Source organism: Monopterus albus, unplaced genomic scaffold (genome assembly GCF_001952655.1).
Source record: "Monopterus albus unplaced genomic scaffold, M_albus_1.0 scaffold162.1, whole genome shotgun sequence".
In the NCBI taxonomy this organism is placed as follows: domain Eukaryota; kingdom Metazoa; phylum Chordata; class Actinopteri; order Synbranchiformes; family Synbranchidae; genus Monopterus; species Monopterus albus.
The window spans coordinates 784,441-799,204 of record NW_018128042.1 but is presented as its reverse complement, the minus strand read 5'-3'; the positions used below and the strand labels follow the sequence as shown (position 1 = coordinate 799,204).

Here is a 14,764-nt window from a genome sequence, read left to right as displayed (position 1 = left end):
GTCTCAAAGCAGGTGTAGAAGGTGTTGAGGTCATCCGGCAGGCTGTCTGTGGAGCTGATGATGCTGGTGGTGGTCCTGTAGTCTGTGATGTGCTGCAGGCCTTGCCACGTCTGTCCAGAGTCAGCAGTAAAATAGAAGCCATTCAGCTTCTCTCTGTTCTGCCTCTTGGCCGCTGTGCTGACTTTCCTCAGTCTGTACTTCGCAGCTTTGTACTCCGTCTCATCGCCTGATCTGAATGCTTGAGAGCATGTGGCGTACCTGACTGTTTATCCAGGGCTTCTGTTTGGGGAACCTCCTGACTTGTATAGTGGGCACAATGTTGTCAATACGGGTACTAATGTATCCGGTCACATACTCTGCATAGTCCTGTACGCTGACAGAAAAGTCCTCTGAGGTGGCTGCAGCTTTAAACACATCCCAGTCTTTCCAGGCGAAACAGTCCTACAGTTTGGTGTTTGACCTGCGGTGCTGTTCTCCTTTGCTTGATTTGCACCATTACATAGGACAATGCTTTTTGTTCTGCCTTTTTACCACCATACTATTCAACCTGACCTCATTTTCTGTCTTTATTATTTTTATTATCATAGTAACAGATTTTAAACCACTCCATGAAATACTTTTAAATGTAAACCTGTGTTTCCACTGAAATGTTTGTTGTTGTTTTTGTGCAGGCTAGGACTTCAGGGTGACATTCGTGACCCCAGAACCAAGAGCTTCCTCTACATCCTCGATCTTCTGCCAAGGTCCTTAATCTTCCAGTTTGGCTTTTTATTGCCCTCAGGTCAGCCTGAATGAAAAAAATAAAAATATAAAATCAAATTCACAATTTGAATACTGAAATAACAAGAGATGCTTACTTATAGCTTACAGTTTTAGCAATGTTTTAGCTAGATATAAAACAGTCTTTTATGAATGCTTATCTGACAGTTGTTGGCAAATTATATCAATACTGCCATGAGCTGGTCAAACACAAAATGAAACTCTTGGTTGCTGTATGGGTAATAGCTGTTAGCATTCTGTCCAGAATTGGAACGTTGTACTCTCAGGCAGCTATGGTTTTCTTAAGAAGGAAGCACCTCTTTGTATCATTTTGATATTTGAAAAGATGAGCAGTTGCTCAAAAAGACCACAGAGTGGCAAGTGTTTTTACACAAAAGAACAGTCCAAGCAAATCATATCGTTGTTTCAGGGCTCTGATATTGTTTGTCCAGGCTGTCTTTAAAGTTAACATGCACTCAAGGAGCTACAGTTGGTCTGATAACAGAACAATGCCAGACATGACCTAGCTGCAGTTGGTCATTATTGCCACAGGTAAACATCTGAGCAGCTGTTAAGAATAAACAAAATGCCCTTTTGTACATCAGTGGTAGTTTCTAAAAACACTAAGTAATGTGACGTATCTCCCCAGCCACCGCAGATGCTTTGACCATGAAAGGTCTAGACAGAAATGTACAAACGGTTTTACTTTCTATCATACTTCTTCATTCTCTTTTGTAGTTATGCATAGTTTTTTTTTCCTGATATTATTGTGGCATTATCTGTGATCATGTCTCAGGCAGTATGGTATTTAGTTTTGTTTGGTCCAAGTTTGCAAGATTTATGAGTTCTCAGAATGTTTAACAATACAAAACTCAAAATGAAAATGTGAAAACAGCCATGTCTTTTTTTGGTCACAGTCAGGTGATTTAACTTTTTCTGCTGTCGACTGGGTGTTAAAGGCATGAGGTTGCTAATGTCTTGACCCATTTCTAAACTTAGTATGACATACCTATCTGCCTTGACTGAGTGTTGGATAACAGCTGTGTGTTTGCTTGCAGTTTGGTGGTTAGGCGTGAGTCCTTCCAAGGTATGTTTTATACCATGGGTTTGTTTGTAGGCCTCATTTACATCCAGACCTTAAGTGGACAGTTGTACACTTTTGTTCTTCAGGCTCTGTGCTGTGGTATGGTGAAGTATGAGCTGTGTTTTCACATAAGACTTTATAAAGGAGGTCAGCCATGGCTGGATGTGTTACAAGCATGGTGTCTGCCAATTAATCATCTCATTCCATCTTCCCAACACGCATATGGTGATGTGTGGCCAGGCTGAACAGGCTTCCTCGCTTCATCCTGCTGGAGAATGTGAAAGGCTTTGAGAGCTCCTCTGCCAGGTAATGATGTAGACTGCAAAGGTTTATCAAAAAGCCTAAATTGTCACCATGTCAAGATGCAACCACATATACAGTAGGCGGGTAATATTGAAATCTTGCAGATTATGTTTTTCATGTCTCATTAAAAATTTCGGTAAGTACAGCAATTGTCCAATTGAATATTCTGTGAAAAATTCTTTTTGCTGATACTTCGGATCAGGTTTAACTATTGCAGTTTCTTCCGTTCTCAGGATTTGCTTGCCTACTTTTGTAAAGTAAGTGCTTTATGAAATGCTAGATAAGGTGTTACCATTATTCAGGTTAATATTAAAATCACCTTAATTCAAATCTCATCAAAATGAATAACAGTAGTGGTCTGAGATGAGTTCTCCAAATTCTTGAAAATATTGTGACTCTAGGCTTGATGGTCTACTACAAGGTGGAATAGTCTGAGTGTGTTGCCGTGGACAAGGCAATTTACAGCCAATGGAAATGGTTTGAATTTGGGATATTTTTTTGCACCACGATCTCAGAGAGAACACTGGCATTACTATGCTCCCACAGGGAACCTATTTTAAGATATTTGATGTATAATTAATACACTTTTTTGCAAAATCAATTTCTTTCTCAAGTTTAATTCAGACAATTTTAATTTTAATTTCACTCTTGGAAGCTGCTGTAACACTATCCAACCCATGTTTTTCATGTGAGAGTTAATCTGCCCTCTTACTTCTGCTCTTTAGGGACCTTTTGATAAAAACACTGATGGAAGGTGGATACAGATTTGAGGAGATCATGGTCTCCCCCACAAGTGTAAGAAAGACTCACCGTATGTGACTAATTTCACCAACTACATCTGTAATGTGGAAGTTATACATAAACTACTATCACTTTTCTATTCATAAATCTAGGTTGGGATTCCAAATTCAAGACTGCGATATTACCTGATTGCACAGCTTTCGACAGAAACCTTCAGCATCCAGGCTTGTTCCAAGGTGAGACATGCAGACTGTAATCCTGTTCTCAGGAAAATGTGTGAAAGAAATGTTCTATTAATTACATCCATTGCCAACCAAAGCTGAACTTCAGAGCTAGTATTATTGCATATTTTCCACAATATTTGTCTTTTTTGAAAATCTGGATGTCGTTGAAATACTGTACAGTATGTCTGTGATTGTGTAGTTAAATTTAAAAAAAAAACAATTGCAGCACAAATAGTGAATTTTGGTTAAGAAGTTGTATATTAATTCGAAATAAGTGACAAAGAAGTGTCATTTAAGTGTCACCCAGAAGCATATTCAGACAGAAAGCAAAAACTGGGAATAGGTTGAGAAAAACAAGTTTGATCAATATTTGATTTAATTGGGACTGTGCGTGCTGAATTTAAGGCTTTTCACTCGGTATGTAATGTAGATTTTAGATGCCTTCCCACATCCTGCTGAGAGTGATTCCTCTGAGCAGCCCACAGTTGTGAGTCCTGCCCACCCAGGTAGCAGCCAGCTAGACAAGGAAACAGAGGAAGGACATTTCCTGTATAAGCTAGAAACAACAGCGGAAGTCCAGAGGAAGAAGAATCAGAATAATGACCTGTCTGTCAGACTGATCCAAGGCTTCCTGGAACCACAGTCAGAAAGAAACATGGAACAGTATCTCCTTCCTCCTAAAACACTGCTGCGATACGCTATGGTCATGGACATTGTTCAGCCCACATGCAGAAGGTCTACCTGCTTTACCAAAGGGTAGGTACAGTACAGTAACTGTTTTCAACTGTCATCATCCTGACTTGTGTCTTTATTACAGCAGTAGGTTTCTTTATGGCTAGAAAACTGTCATTCAAAACTCATTAAAGGTTTACTTTGGAACTTGCCAAATAAAATGTGCACCCACAGTATGCTGGAGGTTAAAACACAGGAATGACATAATAAGTGCAAATCAGAGACCGACAGTCAGTGACGAGTGGTGAAAATATTGAAAATGTCAACCATCTACTTAATGCCCTTTTAAAAGTTAAATTCAGTTAAATGTAATGTACCCGGCAAGCCAAAGAATAAATAATAGGTATTCCATCAAAATTAATAAGTTGTTAAATATTTGTAAATGACTAAACCTGGTCATATGCAGGCACAGATCAAAGAAGTAAAGTATATGAAACTGAAAAAAAGCAGCTCTGTTAGATTGTAGTATGTGGACTGTAAATGATGACGTGACACAAACTACAAGCTGAAAGCAGTTTACAGTGATAAAATATTATAGAGCTAATGTAACTTTTGTAAACGGTTAAAATGCAGAGATCAGTCCTGTCCAAATAAACCGTGGAAAAACAGGTGACCCCAAACGTTTTGAACAGTAGCATACTGTATCTCATCCCTGCTGTTTCTCTGTCTAGTTGATTAAAGTGATCACTTTGTAATGCGGTTTTTGATTGTGTTATTGTGTGGTATCCATAGCTATGGGCGCTATGTGGAAGGAACCGGCTCAGTGCTGCAGAGCTGCATGGAAACAGAGGTAGGCTTTGCTATCAGTACAAGTATCAACAAGACACATGCCCCTGTACCATTTACACTGAAGGTACACAGCCTGGCTACATTGTGATCTGGCTGCTCTACAGCTCTCACAGTTTCAATGTCCACTGGAAACATTTCCGACGTGGAGCAGCCAAGTATTGTATAGTTTAAAGTGGTTTCGTTGAGATTTGCAGGTCATTTAGATGTGGCAACAGATGCTTTTCGGCTGTACGTGAAAACTGTTTTGTTGTTTCAAATCTTCTGTATCATCAGTGTCAATTGTTTCAGTACAGAAATATAAAACCTTTTAATTTTATTTATGTTTATCTTCTGCTGTTGTCCATTTATTAAACTAGAACTGTGACTTGCATAGTTATGATTAACACATCCCAGCTTTGTTTGACCAGTCTCTGTTGAGCAGCATAACTATGACATGTCTTATGATGCCATCTTGATGGCTGCTGTTTTGTGCACCCTGAAGATGCAGAGTGTATTTACTGGTCTGGACCAGCTCTCTGACGAAGAGAAACTCCAGCGGCTGATGAAACTGAAGCTCCGGTATTTTACTCCAAGAGAAGTTGCCAGCCTCATGGGTTTCCCTCAAAGCTTCTGTAAGTGAAAAACATGTGAGCCCTTGAAGAGTAAGGCTGGTGATTTTTTTTTATGTATATATTATTGTCAGTCATGACAAAACAGTAATGACTTTCCTACTAACAAATTTTGTCTGTATCCAAAACCAGGTTTTACTTATTTGTGTGCCAAAGAACATCATTGTTGTCCAAGAACTATTAAAAACACATCAGTGATTCACACTGTTTTTCACTATGGCAAATAAAGGCACTGTTGTTTCTAAAAACTGTTCCACAGACTGACTAATATTTACTGACTGTTAGACAAAGATCAGGATTTCTATTGCTTCATGTTTTTTTCTAAGTTGTTAACTAAATGTGAAATTGGGCTTTGAATTATACTACAGGGTGGACTTTACAGCCCAGTGTTGACTTATTATCTTGTGTTTTGCAGCCTTTCCCGAGCACATCCCAACCAAGCAGCGGTACAAAGTTCTCGGAAACAGCCTTAATGTTGTGGTGGTGGCCAGACTCCTCCAGCTGCTGGTCTCCTAGCACTTTATTAGTCACTATGGATAATTATTACAGAGTGCTGTCTGACTATTGGTTGTGTTTTGAAAGTGTATAGTCTTTGTCAGAGAGGTTAACTGGTGAAATGTTAGTCAAACTGGTCAGAAATGCTTCATAGCAACATTATCCCTCAACAGACTGAGTACATGTTTTCTTTTTTACATGTAATTTTGAACAGCTCTTGTCCCTTTTGGATGCACACAAATATGGTTGTTTTCTGTGAGCATCATAGTAAATTTTTCTAATATTCAAAATAAAAACCTAAAAGGTAACCTGTAACTTTTTGTTTGTTTGTTGTTAATCATCACATATATTTCTAGGTTTATCCTTAGCACCCACACTGGAAAAATAGGTTTTTGCATGAATAACTCTTGAGAATCTTCCATTTAACTCAGCACCATATGATGGTCTTATACACTTGTACTGAGCTGTTTTGAACCATGGATCAGTTATTGAAACAACTACAGATCTATTATTATTCAACAGCAGATCCATGTTTGAGCTCGTTGAGAGTTTATTCCGAAGGCCAGAATCTGCTTTGTAAAATAGTTTCTTTTGCACGTGTGGTGTCACCCACCTCATGTCTCCGTGACCTTTGTTAATCAGGTGGTAGTGACGTGTCCTGTACAAAAGATTGGTGGGCCAGTTCTGTCCTGGGTTGCTTTTTGTGTCGGAATGTTCGATATGGCTGTGTGCGTCAAAATACCACATCATACCGGCCAAAAGCATTTCCACCACAAAACATCTGAACTCAGCAGAGCTAACTTTATTGGCTGTTTCCCAAGATCTACTCGTGTACGTGAGCAATAAAAGATATCATTTGAGTAAATAATATGCAGATGGTTATAAGACAATAAAAGATCTGGAACTCTCTGAGATATCTTTCTTTAGGTGATGTTTCTAAGGAATTGTAAGACAGTTTAAATACATGAAAAGAACTTTGTATAATAAGAAATAACATACAGGATTATCTTGAACTAATGGTCAAGCCTGAATTAGCGCAACTGTGCAAATACCAAGATACTTGTCATATATCGTCCTGAGTAGTCAGGGTATTTAGTGATACAACCACTAGAGGTTGCCAGTTAAATGCTAAAAATACAGGGTTTAATAATGAATAGGAACATAATAGTAATAATGGATAAAATAATGTATGATCAAGAATAATACTGAAATCTTCAAGAGAAATTTTATTGGCAATTGACAATTTTTAAATGTAAGTTGTTAAAAGATAATTGTAATTTGTAATTGTATTGCGAGTATTGTTGAGGTTAAATCAGAAGTAATGAGGGTTTTTAAAATTTTAAATTTCAGTAGTCATGGAATAGATTGTAATTGAAAATTTAAGTCATTTTATTTGAGTTTTACAATTTTTACTTAAGTATCTGTTCAGTTTAGTCAGATGGACCTTTCTACTAAAACAAACAAAAAAATTGAAGGATTCATTCAAAATTCATATTGAAGACATTCTTGTACCTACAGATGTGACTGTAATGAACATTATTCATAATATTGTTATGATGCCTTTTGAAGAACTCATAAAACAAGTTTTTATTAAATATTTTATGAGGATAATTTTTATTTACATCCATCTGCACAGTGGTAACCCACTGCCTGACATTTACAAAGCACGCACACAGTGTCAGACGTAGCAAGTTACTTATCTCCAACAATCATGTGAGGGTCATTCTCACTCAATAATATAGTTAACCAGATTTGGTCAGTTAAGATGTACTTTACGGTTGTGGTATCAGGTCAAAGTCTTGGCACCGAGCATTAGAGTGTGGCAGTACATCAAACCTCAGTGAAGTCGTGTAGAGTGTCCAGGCAACACATCTCGTGTCTATGGCTGGGACACTGCGATTCTCATGGCTCTTCTTCATACTGCTTTTCCTTCTGGTGGGGCTGCAAGGAGAGCCAAGGGACAGCACACACAGGCGAAACAAGAGGAGCGTTAGCAATGACCAGTGAGTTTGGGTTTTATATAGAAACTTAAACATCACTTCAGTTCATATGCAGCTGGTCAAATTGAATAAGGATAATCACTATAACACTTGAATAACACTAATATCTGAGCCAGGTTCCACATTTCAATATTTTTACCATCTTAGGCAAAAAATTGTTTCACATTTAGTCTTTAATATCTTCAGTCTTTAATAGTATCTCAGCTGTCAAGCTTTATTCTCTGCTTGTGATTTATTTTTTATCTGTGTTAGTTACAAGTATATTACATGTAATGATGCGTTCAAAGCAAATTTTGTTTAATGATCAGAAACTCGTTCCCAGATTTTAAGTTGGAATTCCGCTCCCACTATTCATCAACATTAAGGGAAATAATGGAAAATATTTTTGTATGTGTTATTTGAGGTGCAGGGTGGAAATTTAAGCCTACTCCTAAATCTATTCTGTAGTGTGACCATAATCCCCATTTACTCAAATACCTACATTTTGGTGATTTGACTCCATAGGCCTCGTATGTTGTCAGAGAATGGTCACCTTGTCTTCACACCTGGAGACAATAAAGACATCCGCTTCCAGACATCAGCATCTGGCCGAGTTAAAGTAGGTGATGAGGACCTCACCCAACTTCTGAGTCAGGTAAGTTTAAATTTGTCATTACTAACAAACTTGTAGACTTGCAGTGATGGAACACAACAATCATGTGGTTCAAAAGATTGAATACAGTTCAGCTGGTCATAAAATTCAATTTTCAGTGATACGGCTGATGCAGTGAAGTCGCTCTTGTCATACAGTAATAAATTAAGTTGTTACATGCTACAAACACGTTGATTCACGGTCTTTCAAGCAACATGGTGAAAACCTTGTGAACAAACTAGGATGGAAGTTAAGGTTTTATTTCAGACCTGAGTTTTGTTTTTCCCTGGAAGCAATGGAAAAGATGGCTGCTGCCAGCTGCTAACAGGTTCTTGGTTACAGTGACCTGTTATACAGTATACGAAAGCAACTGTCTTCATATGTTGGGCTGTTTATCACAGTCTATTAAGGTTTGTTATCAACTTAAACCACTAGCCCATCACTGTGCTCTGTACTCCAGAGTGGGGTGGCCTCTCTCTGGACACTGGTGCATTCTTTTTTAATACAGCCAATTTAAATCAACTTCCTACGTCTTTGTAAACGTATTTCACAGAGATTAACTTCCAATCACAGTCTCAGATCACAGACATATCTGCTGTCTGCCTCTGGTGCAAAGTCACTGATAGGAAAGAAAACTTGTTTTCTGGGATTTGCAAAAGGGAAACTATTGTAAATGACTACTCTACTAACTGTTTCTGTTTTTAGCTCATTTTAGCTTTTGTGATACTGACTGCTGCTTTTGTGTCCTTTTGTACTGTTAGTGTATTTTTATCTTGTTACCTGGTTTTTAGTCAGTTTGACTTGTGTGTTAGATGTTGTATTGTCTTGTCTGAAACCTGTAATGCTGCTGTCCTGGCAAGGTCTAACACACTATCAGCTGGTTTCTAACCTCAATAACATATTACCTGGTTAAACAAAGGTTAAGTAAAAATTTAAATAGATTAGATTAGATTCAACTTTATTGTCATTACCCATGTACAAGTACAAGGCAACAAAATGCATTTTAGCATACAGCTAACACCTAACCTTTAACATACACATAAAATACTTAATGATAATGAGTAACTTTAAAAGCATAAAATCCACATGACAGGCAAATCAACATGTTCCTTCATAAAGTATGTAACAACTTAAAGGCTTTATTCTATTATAAAGCCACGTCCGGTTCTTTCAACCAGGAACTCAGAGAGACGAAGCGGACCACTTGAGTATATAAAAAATATAACCGTGCTGGTTTATTCAAAGGGTCACAGGCAAGAATTAACATTACACGTCCAGGCATCTTCCACCCCCAAACTGCGCGCAGGCAGCTTGGAAAGATGATCCGAGCCTGGACCCAGAAACCTATATAATCTTAATCATTTTGGGCTAGCCCATGCTACGCAGGGCGTCAAACCGTGACGTCACCTGATATGCCAGCTTGCAGCTGACTATAACGTTAGTCAAAACATGAGGAAAAGTCAAGGTGTGTGGCTGTTGTTTTTGTGGTGTGTATCTAGAACAATTTGACATGACATTACACATTAAGACAAATATTAAGACTAGCATTACAGTTAATACTAACAACTCTTTGCCTGCAACCTTGGCCTACATGCAGTCTGCACTGCAAGCACATCAAACTGAACAGTTAACAGCCTGAGCTAGACAACCTGTCTCCACTAAACATTTCTAGACAACAAATCTCTGAATATCTATCTAACTAAGAAATAACCTAACAAACTCATAATATAATAACAGTGCATAACGTAATAAAAATGTAATAATATTCCAAACAATGTAATAAAATGGCTTTGCACATGATGTAATAAGTTATTACATGATGCACAAGTCATTACCATATGGGTTTACATAGTGGTAACATTTATGTTAAAACTGGCATAACATCACTGTGGCATGATAATATGATTGTACACTCTAAACAATACATCCATCCATCCATCCATCCATTTTCTAAACCGCTTAGTCCCAAACGGGGTCAAGGGGGGGCTGGAGCCAATCCCAGCCAGCTGCGGGCGAGATAAACAATACATTAATTAAACAATTAATGTACTTAATTAATTAACAATAAACAATGCATTAATTAAATACAAATTATATCTATACTATAACTATTTGTGTGGAATGTTAAATTATTGCCACCTTGAACTGTCTTGCATGAAGCATTGTTTAGTGACTGTTATTCTGACTATTTGGGCTCAGGAGCAGTAAAGTACATAAAAATGAAAACAAAAATAGCAACACACTGTCAACAAAATATTGCACGGCTTCAGAGTCTGTAAACTGTTTATATGGAATTTCTAAAGTACAGTCTTTTAGTCTTTTCAGTACACAAAACACCTAAAATGCACATAAAGGAAACATTCATCATGCGTGGTTTGCTTGAAAACACGTGGCACAACTGAAACGGTGGATAACACAGTCTATGATATCATCGTTAGGATGGAAACTGTTCTATGCATGAAATACTTTACATATTAACTTTTTATTTGTTATTACACATTTTTATAAAAGATGTCAGATTATTACATGTGTAAGTTCCCACTAAGCTCACATTGTAGTCACTTGTGCAAAATGTGACATCTTATTACATTATGTGTAAAAACCTATTATGCTTGTGCTCACCATTTTCATTATATTATTGGAAAATTATGACTTTATCAGCTTTCATTAGATAATTTTATTATATTATGCACATTTGTTACATTATGTGCAGTTATTCCACTGTGGGTTTCTACAAGTTATATGTCCCCTGTGCAAGCAAAAAATGTAATGCCTGCCCTTTATCATATTCCTTCCTTCCTACACAGAAGCCATTCTCATCACCTTCACGTTCCTTCCCATTCTCATTGATGAGGTTTGGTTCTATCCGTTGAAACAAGACTACTCCCAGCACATCACCAATATCATGACCATAAACTAAGAAGCTTATCTAGACAAGTCAGAAAATATTCACAGCACTACTCTGTAACAATTGTATTATAAGTTCTTGTCAGCTGCTGCTCCTCATATGAGATTATGAATGATTAACATATCAGGAAACAGCTGAGTCAGGAAACAGACTCAGCTGTTTGGGCAGGACCAAAGTTCAGGAGCCAGATACATTCAAGTTGGTGAATCAAGGATTAACACAATATTTTCATTACATTTATTAAACCGTGTGTATACATTTGTTTTGTCTGAATAATTGATAGCTGACGGGAGATGAACAGCAGCACATTTAAAGTGGTTATCGTGTTTCATTCATCACAGGATTAAAAACAGTCCTAACAACTAAACAACCCTTTGGTGGAAGCAAACTTTGGTTGTGCCTCCTGTGGCCATACCTTCTGTGGGTATAAATAGACTTTTATTCAGTGGTTTTGACACACAGATTTTTGCACTGTGCATATTGCTTTAATGTGTCATTTTATATGACTTGTTAATATTATAAATTTATAATAATACAATATAAACCCCCAAAAATGTTACTAGTCTTAGTCACATTACAATAGGAAAATGATTATAGCCACACTACCCTGGTTGTGCCTGCACTCATCTGGTCTTGGAAGCTAAGCTGCAATGAGCCTGTTTAGTACTTGACGAGGGGATTGCCTGCTAATGCTAGGTGCAGCCAGCCATTGTGTGTGTGCAGGGTGCAACCTTCCCATTTCATCTGGTCCAAAGCCCAGTTTTAAAGGATGTCACACAGGCTTTTTCAAGAGAGCAACTCACTTTCTGTCCTCATACAGCCACAAAAACCTTGGATAAAATGAACAGAGCAGGATTTCCTGAGTGAACATCTAGAGGAAAGTTTAAATGTTTGATTGTTGAGATTCATCTTACTAATTCTCACCAACAGCAACATGAAAAAACAGTTTGAACTGTCTGAAAGCAATGATAACACGATTTCTTTAAAGTAGAGGATGAATTTAATCCAGAACGGTTTTGTCTTTAGCTTTTGTAAAGTGAACAATCTGCTTATGAACTGTTTCCAGATCAAAACCAACAAAGACAACATTGATAACATTATGTCTCATGGAGGTGGAGTTCCCCCTGATGTCACCAACAAATTAAATGAGCTTCAGACCAAGGTAGAACATCAGAAGTTAAAACACTCAGTTGAATCAAGATGAAGTTCACATTTTAACACTACCATCATTTATTGTTTTGTTGTTTCTTCCTATGTATTTATTTCTACTCACTGAGCTCATTTGCACTTAATCTATGCAAACAGGGTTGTCTTAATGTTGTCAGTGCACATAGCCAACGTATAAAAATATTTTCCGTGCTTTCCAGGTGTCAGTACTTGAGAATAAAGTGACCACACTTGAGCTGGTAAGACATTATAAATTGCTTGTTGTAATGGCTAAAGTCAGGACTGTCTCGACGTTATGTTTCTAAGCCTATTGTAATGGCTAAAGTCAGGACTGTCTCATCGACGTTATGTTTCTAAGCCTGCCTTTCCTCAACTCTTTTCTCCCCTAGACTGTTCAGAAAGTGTCTTGCAGCAGTAATCCCTGTCAGAATGGAGGAACATGTCTCAACCTACTCAACTCATACCACTGTGTGTGTCCCAGCAACTGGGCCGTGAGTTTCATACCATTTCTTGCATTATGGGGATGGTTATTACAATTAGTTATCCATTAATTGTTGGCAATACTCAATACAAATTAACACTACTGTCACCGGTACTGTTTAAAATGCCAAATACCTGTTGAGTAGAGTCATGCACAGCAAACCGCACAAGATTATGTTTTATTAACAGCATTATATTTTGTCCAGAGCCAGTTATCATTACTCCTGTGCTGGAATAATATTTTGCTTCATGTTTGTTGTGTATCAGTTTTTATTTCAATTTATTTATTTGTAATTGGATCGAATGTTGATCTAGGCACCATGTAAGCACCATATCAACTAACAAAACTCTTAAATATAATCTTAAAAACATGCTATATACAAGGGCCAATGGACAAATGATCATGTTTATAGAAAATAATATACACTGACAGTCATAAAAATATTTTCCTAAAATCACAAAAATACAAAATACAAGCCAGTATATTTCTATGCTGTATGTTGTATAACTTAATCAGAATTATTTGAGCCAGGGCCTTAAAATTTGGCAGTGATGTGGGACACGCCTTCAGGTACTCTTACCAAAACCCAAATGAGATACAGTGAGTCTTGGTCTTTCACAACCTGGTACCCATTGATCACGTTGCCCAGTTTATATTTATTTGTCTTTGAAAAGTAGTTTGTGTGTTTTTTTCTTTTTGCTCTATATTTTGCTGTGTTATGTCCTTGGTCGATCAAAGATCATTAAAGTTTTGTCTCTTCTCAGCCCTGTCTCCTAGAAATAACATTTACGTAGAACCAATTTTCAACAGCAAATACATAATGAGGATATGTTGTTCATAAACGTTCAGTATGTGGCAAATCACAAATATGTTGATATTGACTGCATCAGACAACATATTTGTTTTCTGCCAAAACATCTGATCTTGCAGTACAATATACACTTAGAGAAATTGCAGCGTTATTGAACTTTTCCATGGTTACATTTAGCCACTGTCAGCTATTGGTTAAGGCTGGGGAAAGATCAGGGTGAGTTTAATACAGAACATGTTCACAGTGACAATTTTACATTTAACCAAAACCGCAGTCTTTCATTAATCCTAACCAGTAGTTTATTAACTTAGTCTATAGCAGACTGAGTTTTTTTGTGTGAGTATTTTCCTTTTTCTGATTCTAAACCTGGTGTTGTTTCTCTTAAATCTTTCTTTCTTGTTGTGTGTGTGTATCAGGGTCCTAACTGTGCAACAGATGTGAATGAATGCCAGTTGTATTCAGGAACACCTCAGGGTTGTCAAAATGGAGCAACCTGTGTCAACACTCCTGGATCATTCACGTATGTCTTAAACTTTCTATAATGCTCAGATGTTATGAATTGAATTTTACTGTTAGCTGTGTGAACATTGTAGAAAAATTTTAGAACAAGTTTAGAATTTCACTTTACCCTTGTTGATTTCACATAACTTTTATATTAGCAATATAATTCCATTCAATTCAGCTCAGTTTAGAATGCACTAAAATCTGGTTTTTCAGTATTTGTCAGACGACCTTATTGGACACAGGACCCTTTACATTAGCAGCTAAAAGACAAAAAATACATGATCTCAAATGGGAAAACCAAAATATATGAAAACTGATGATAATCCTCATATTAAAATGATGAATTTGTTAGTGATGAAGTAATTATGAATGATACTTTCTGATAGTCACCGTTAGATAATGTATTGCTTGCTACAGTGCAGTGACCATTGTTTTATTTCAATGATATTTCTGTTTCTGCCCAGTTGTAACTGTTCTCCAGAATGGTCTGGGACTCTCTGTACCGTGCGTTATGATGACTGCAGGAA

General features: G+C 37.2%; 2 protein-coding genes across 2 annotated transcripts in view; both read left to right on the top strand.

Annotated features, from left to right (window-relative positions):
- The window catches only part of trdmt1 (tRNA aspartic acid methyltransferase 1), an 8,617-nt gene extending 2,696 nt beyond the window's left edge, over window positions 1-5,921 (top strand). The window contains 8 exon segments of the mRNA XM_020615288.1: window positions 672-743; window positions 2,084-2,149; window positions 2,872-2,941; window positions 3,040-3,123; window positions 3,542-3,867; window positions 4,576-4,633; window positions 5,114-5,243; window positions 5,656-5,921. Of these exon segments, the coding sequence (XP_020470944.1) occupies window positions 672-743; window positions 2,084-2,149; window positions 2,872-2,941; window positions 3,040-3,123; window positions 3,542-3,867; window positions 4,576-4,633; window positions 5,114-5,243; window positions 5,656-5,756 (907 nt within the window). The 3' untranslated portion in view covers window positions 5,757-5,921.
- A 1,695-nt stretch (window positions 5,922-7,616) lies between these two features.
- cubn (cubilin (intrinsic factor-cobalamin receptor)) overlaps window positions 7,617-14,764 on the top strand; it is a 49,604-nt gene continuing 42,456 nt past the window's right edge. Inside the window, exons 1-7 of the mRNA XM_020615343.1 lie at window positions 7,617-7,738; window positions 8,240-8,369; window positions 12,341-12,436; window positions 12,642-12,680; window positions 12,831-12,932; window positions 14,150-14,253; window positions 14,702-14,757. Of these exons, the coding sequence (XP_020470999.1) occupies window positions 7,617-7,738; window positions 8,240-8,369; window positions 12,341-12,436; window positions 12,642-12,680; window positions 12,831-12,932; window positions 14,150-14,253; window positions 14,702-14,757 (649 nt within the window). The remainder of the gene's footprint in view (window positions 7,739-8,239; window positions 8,370-12,340; window positions 12,437-12,641; window positions 12,681-12,830; window positions 12,933-14,149; window positions 14,254-14,701; window positions 14,758-14,764) is intronic.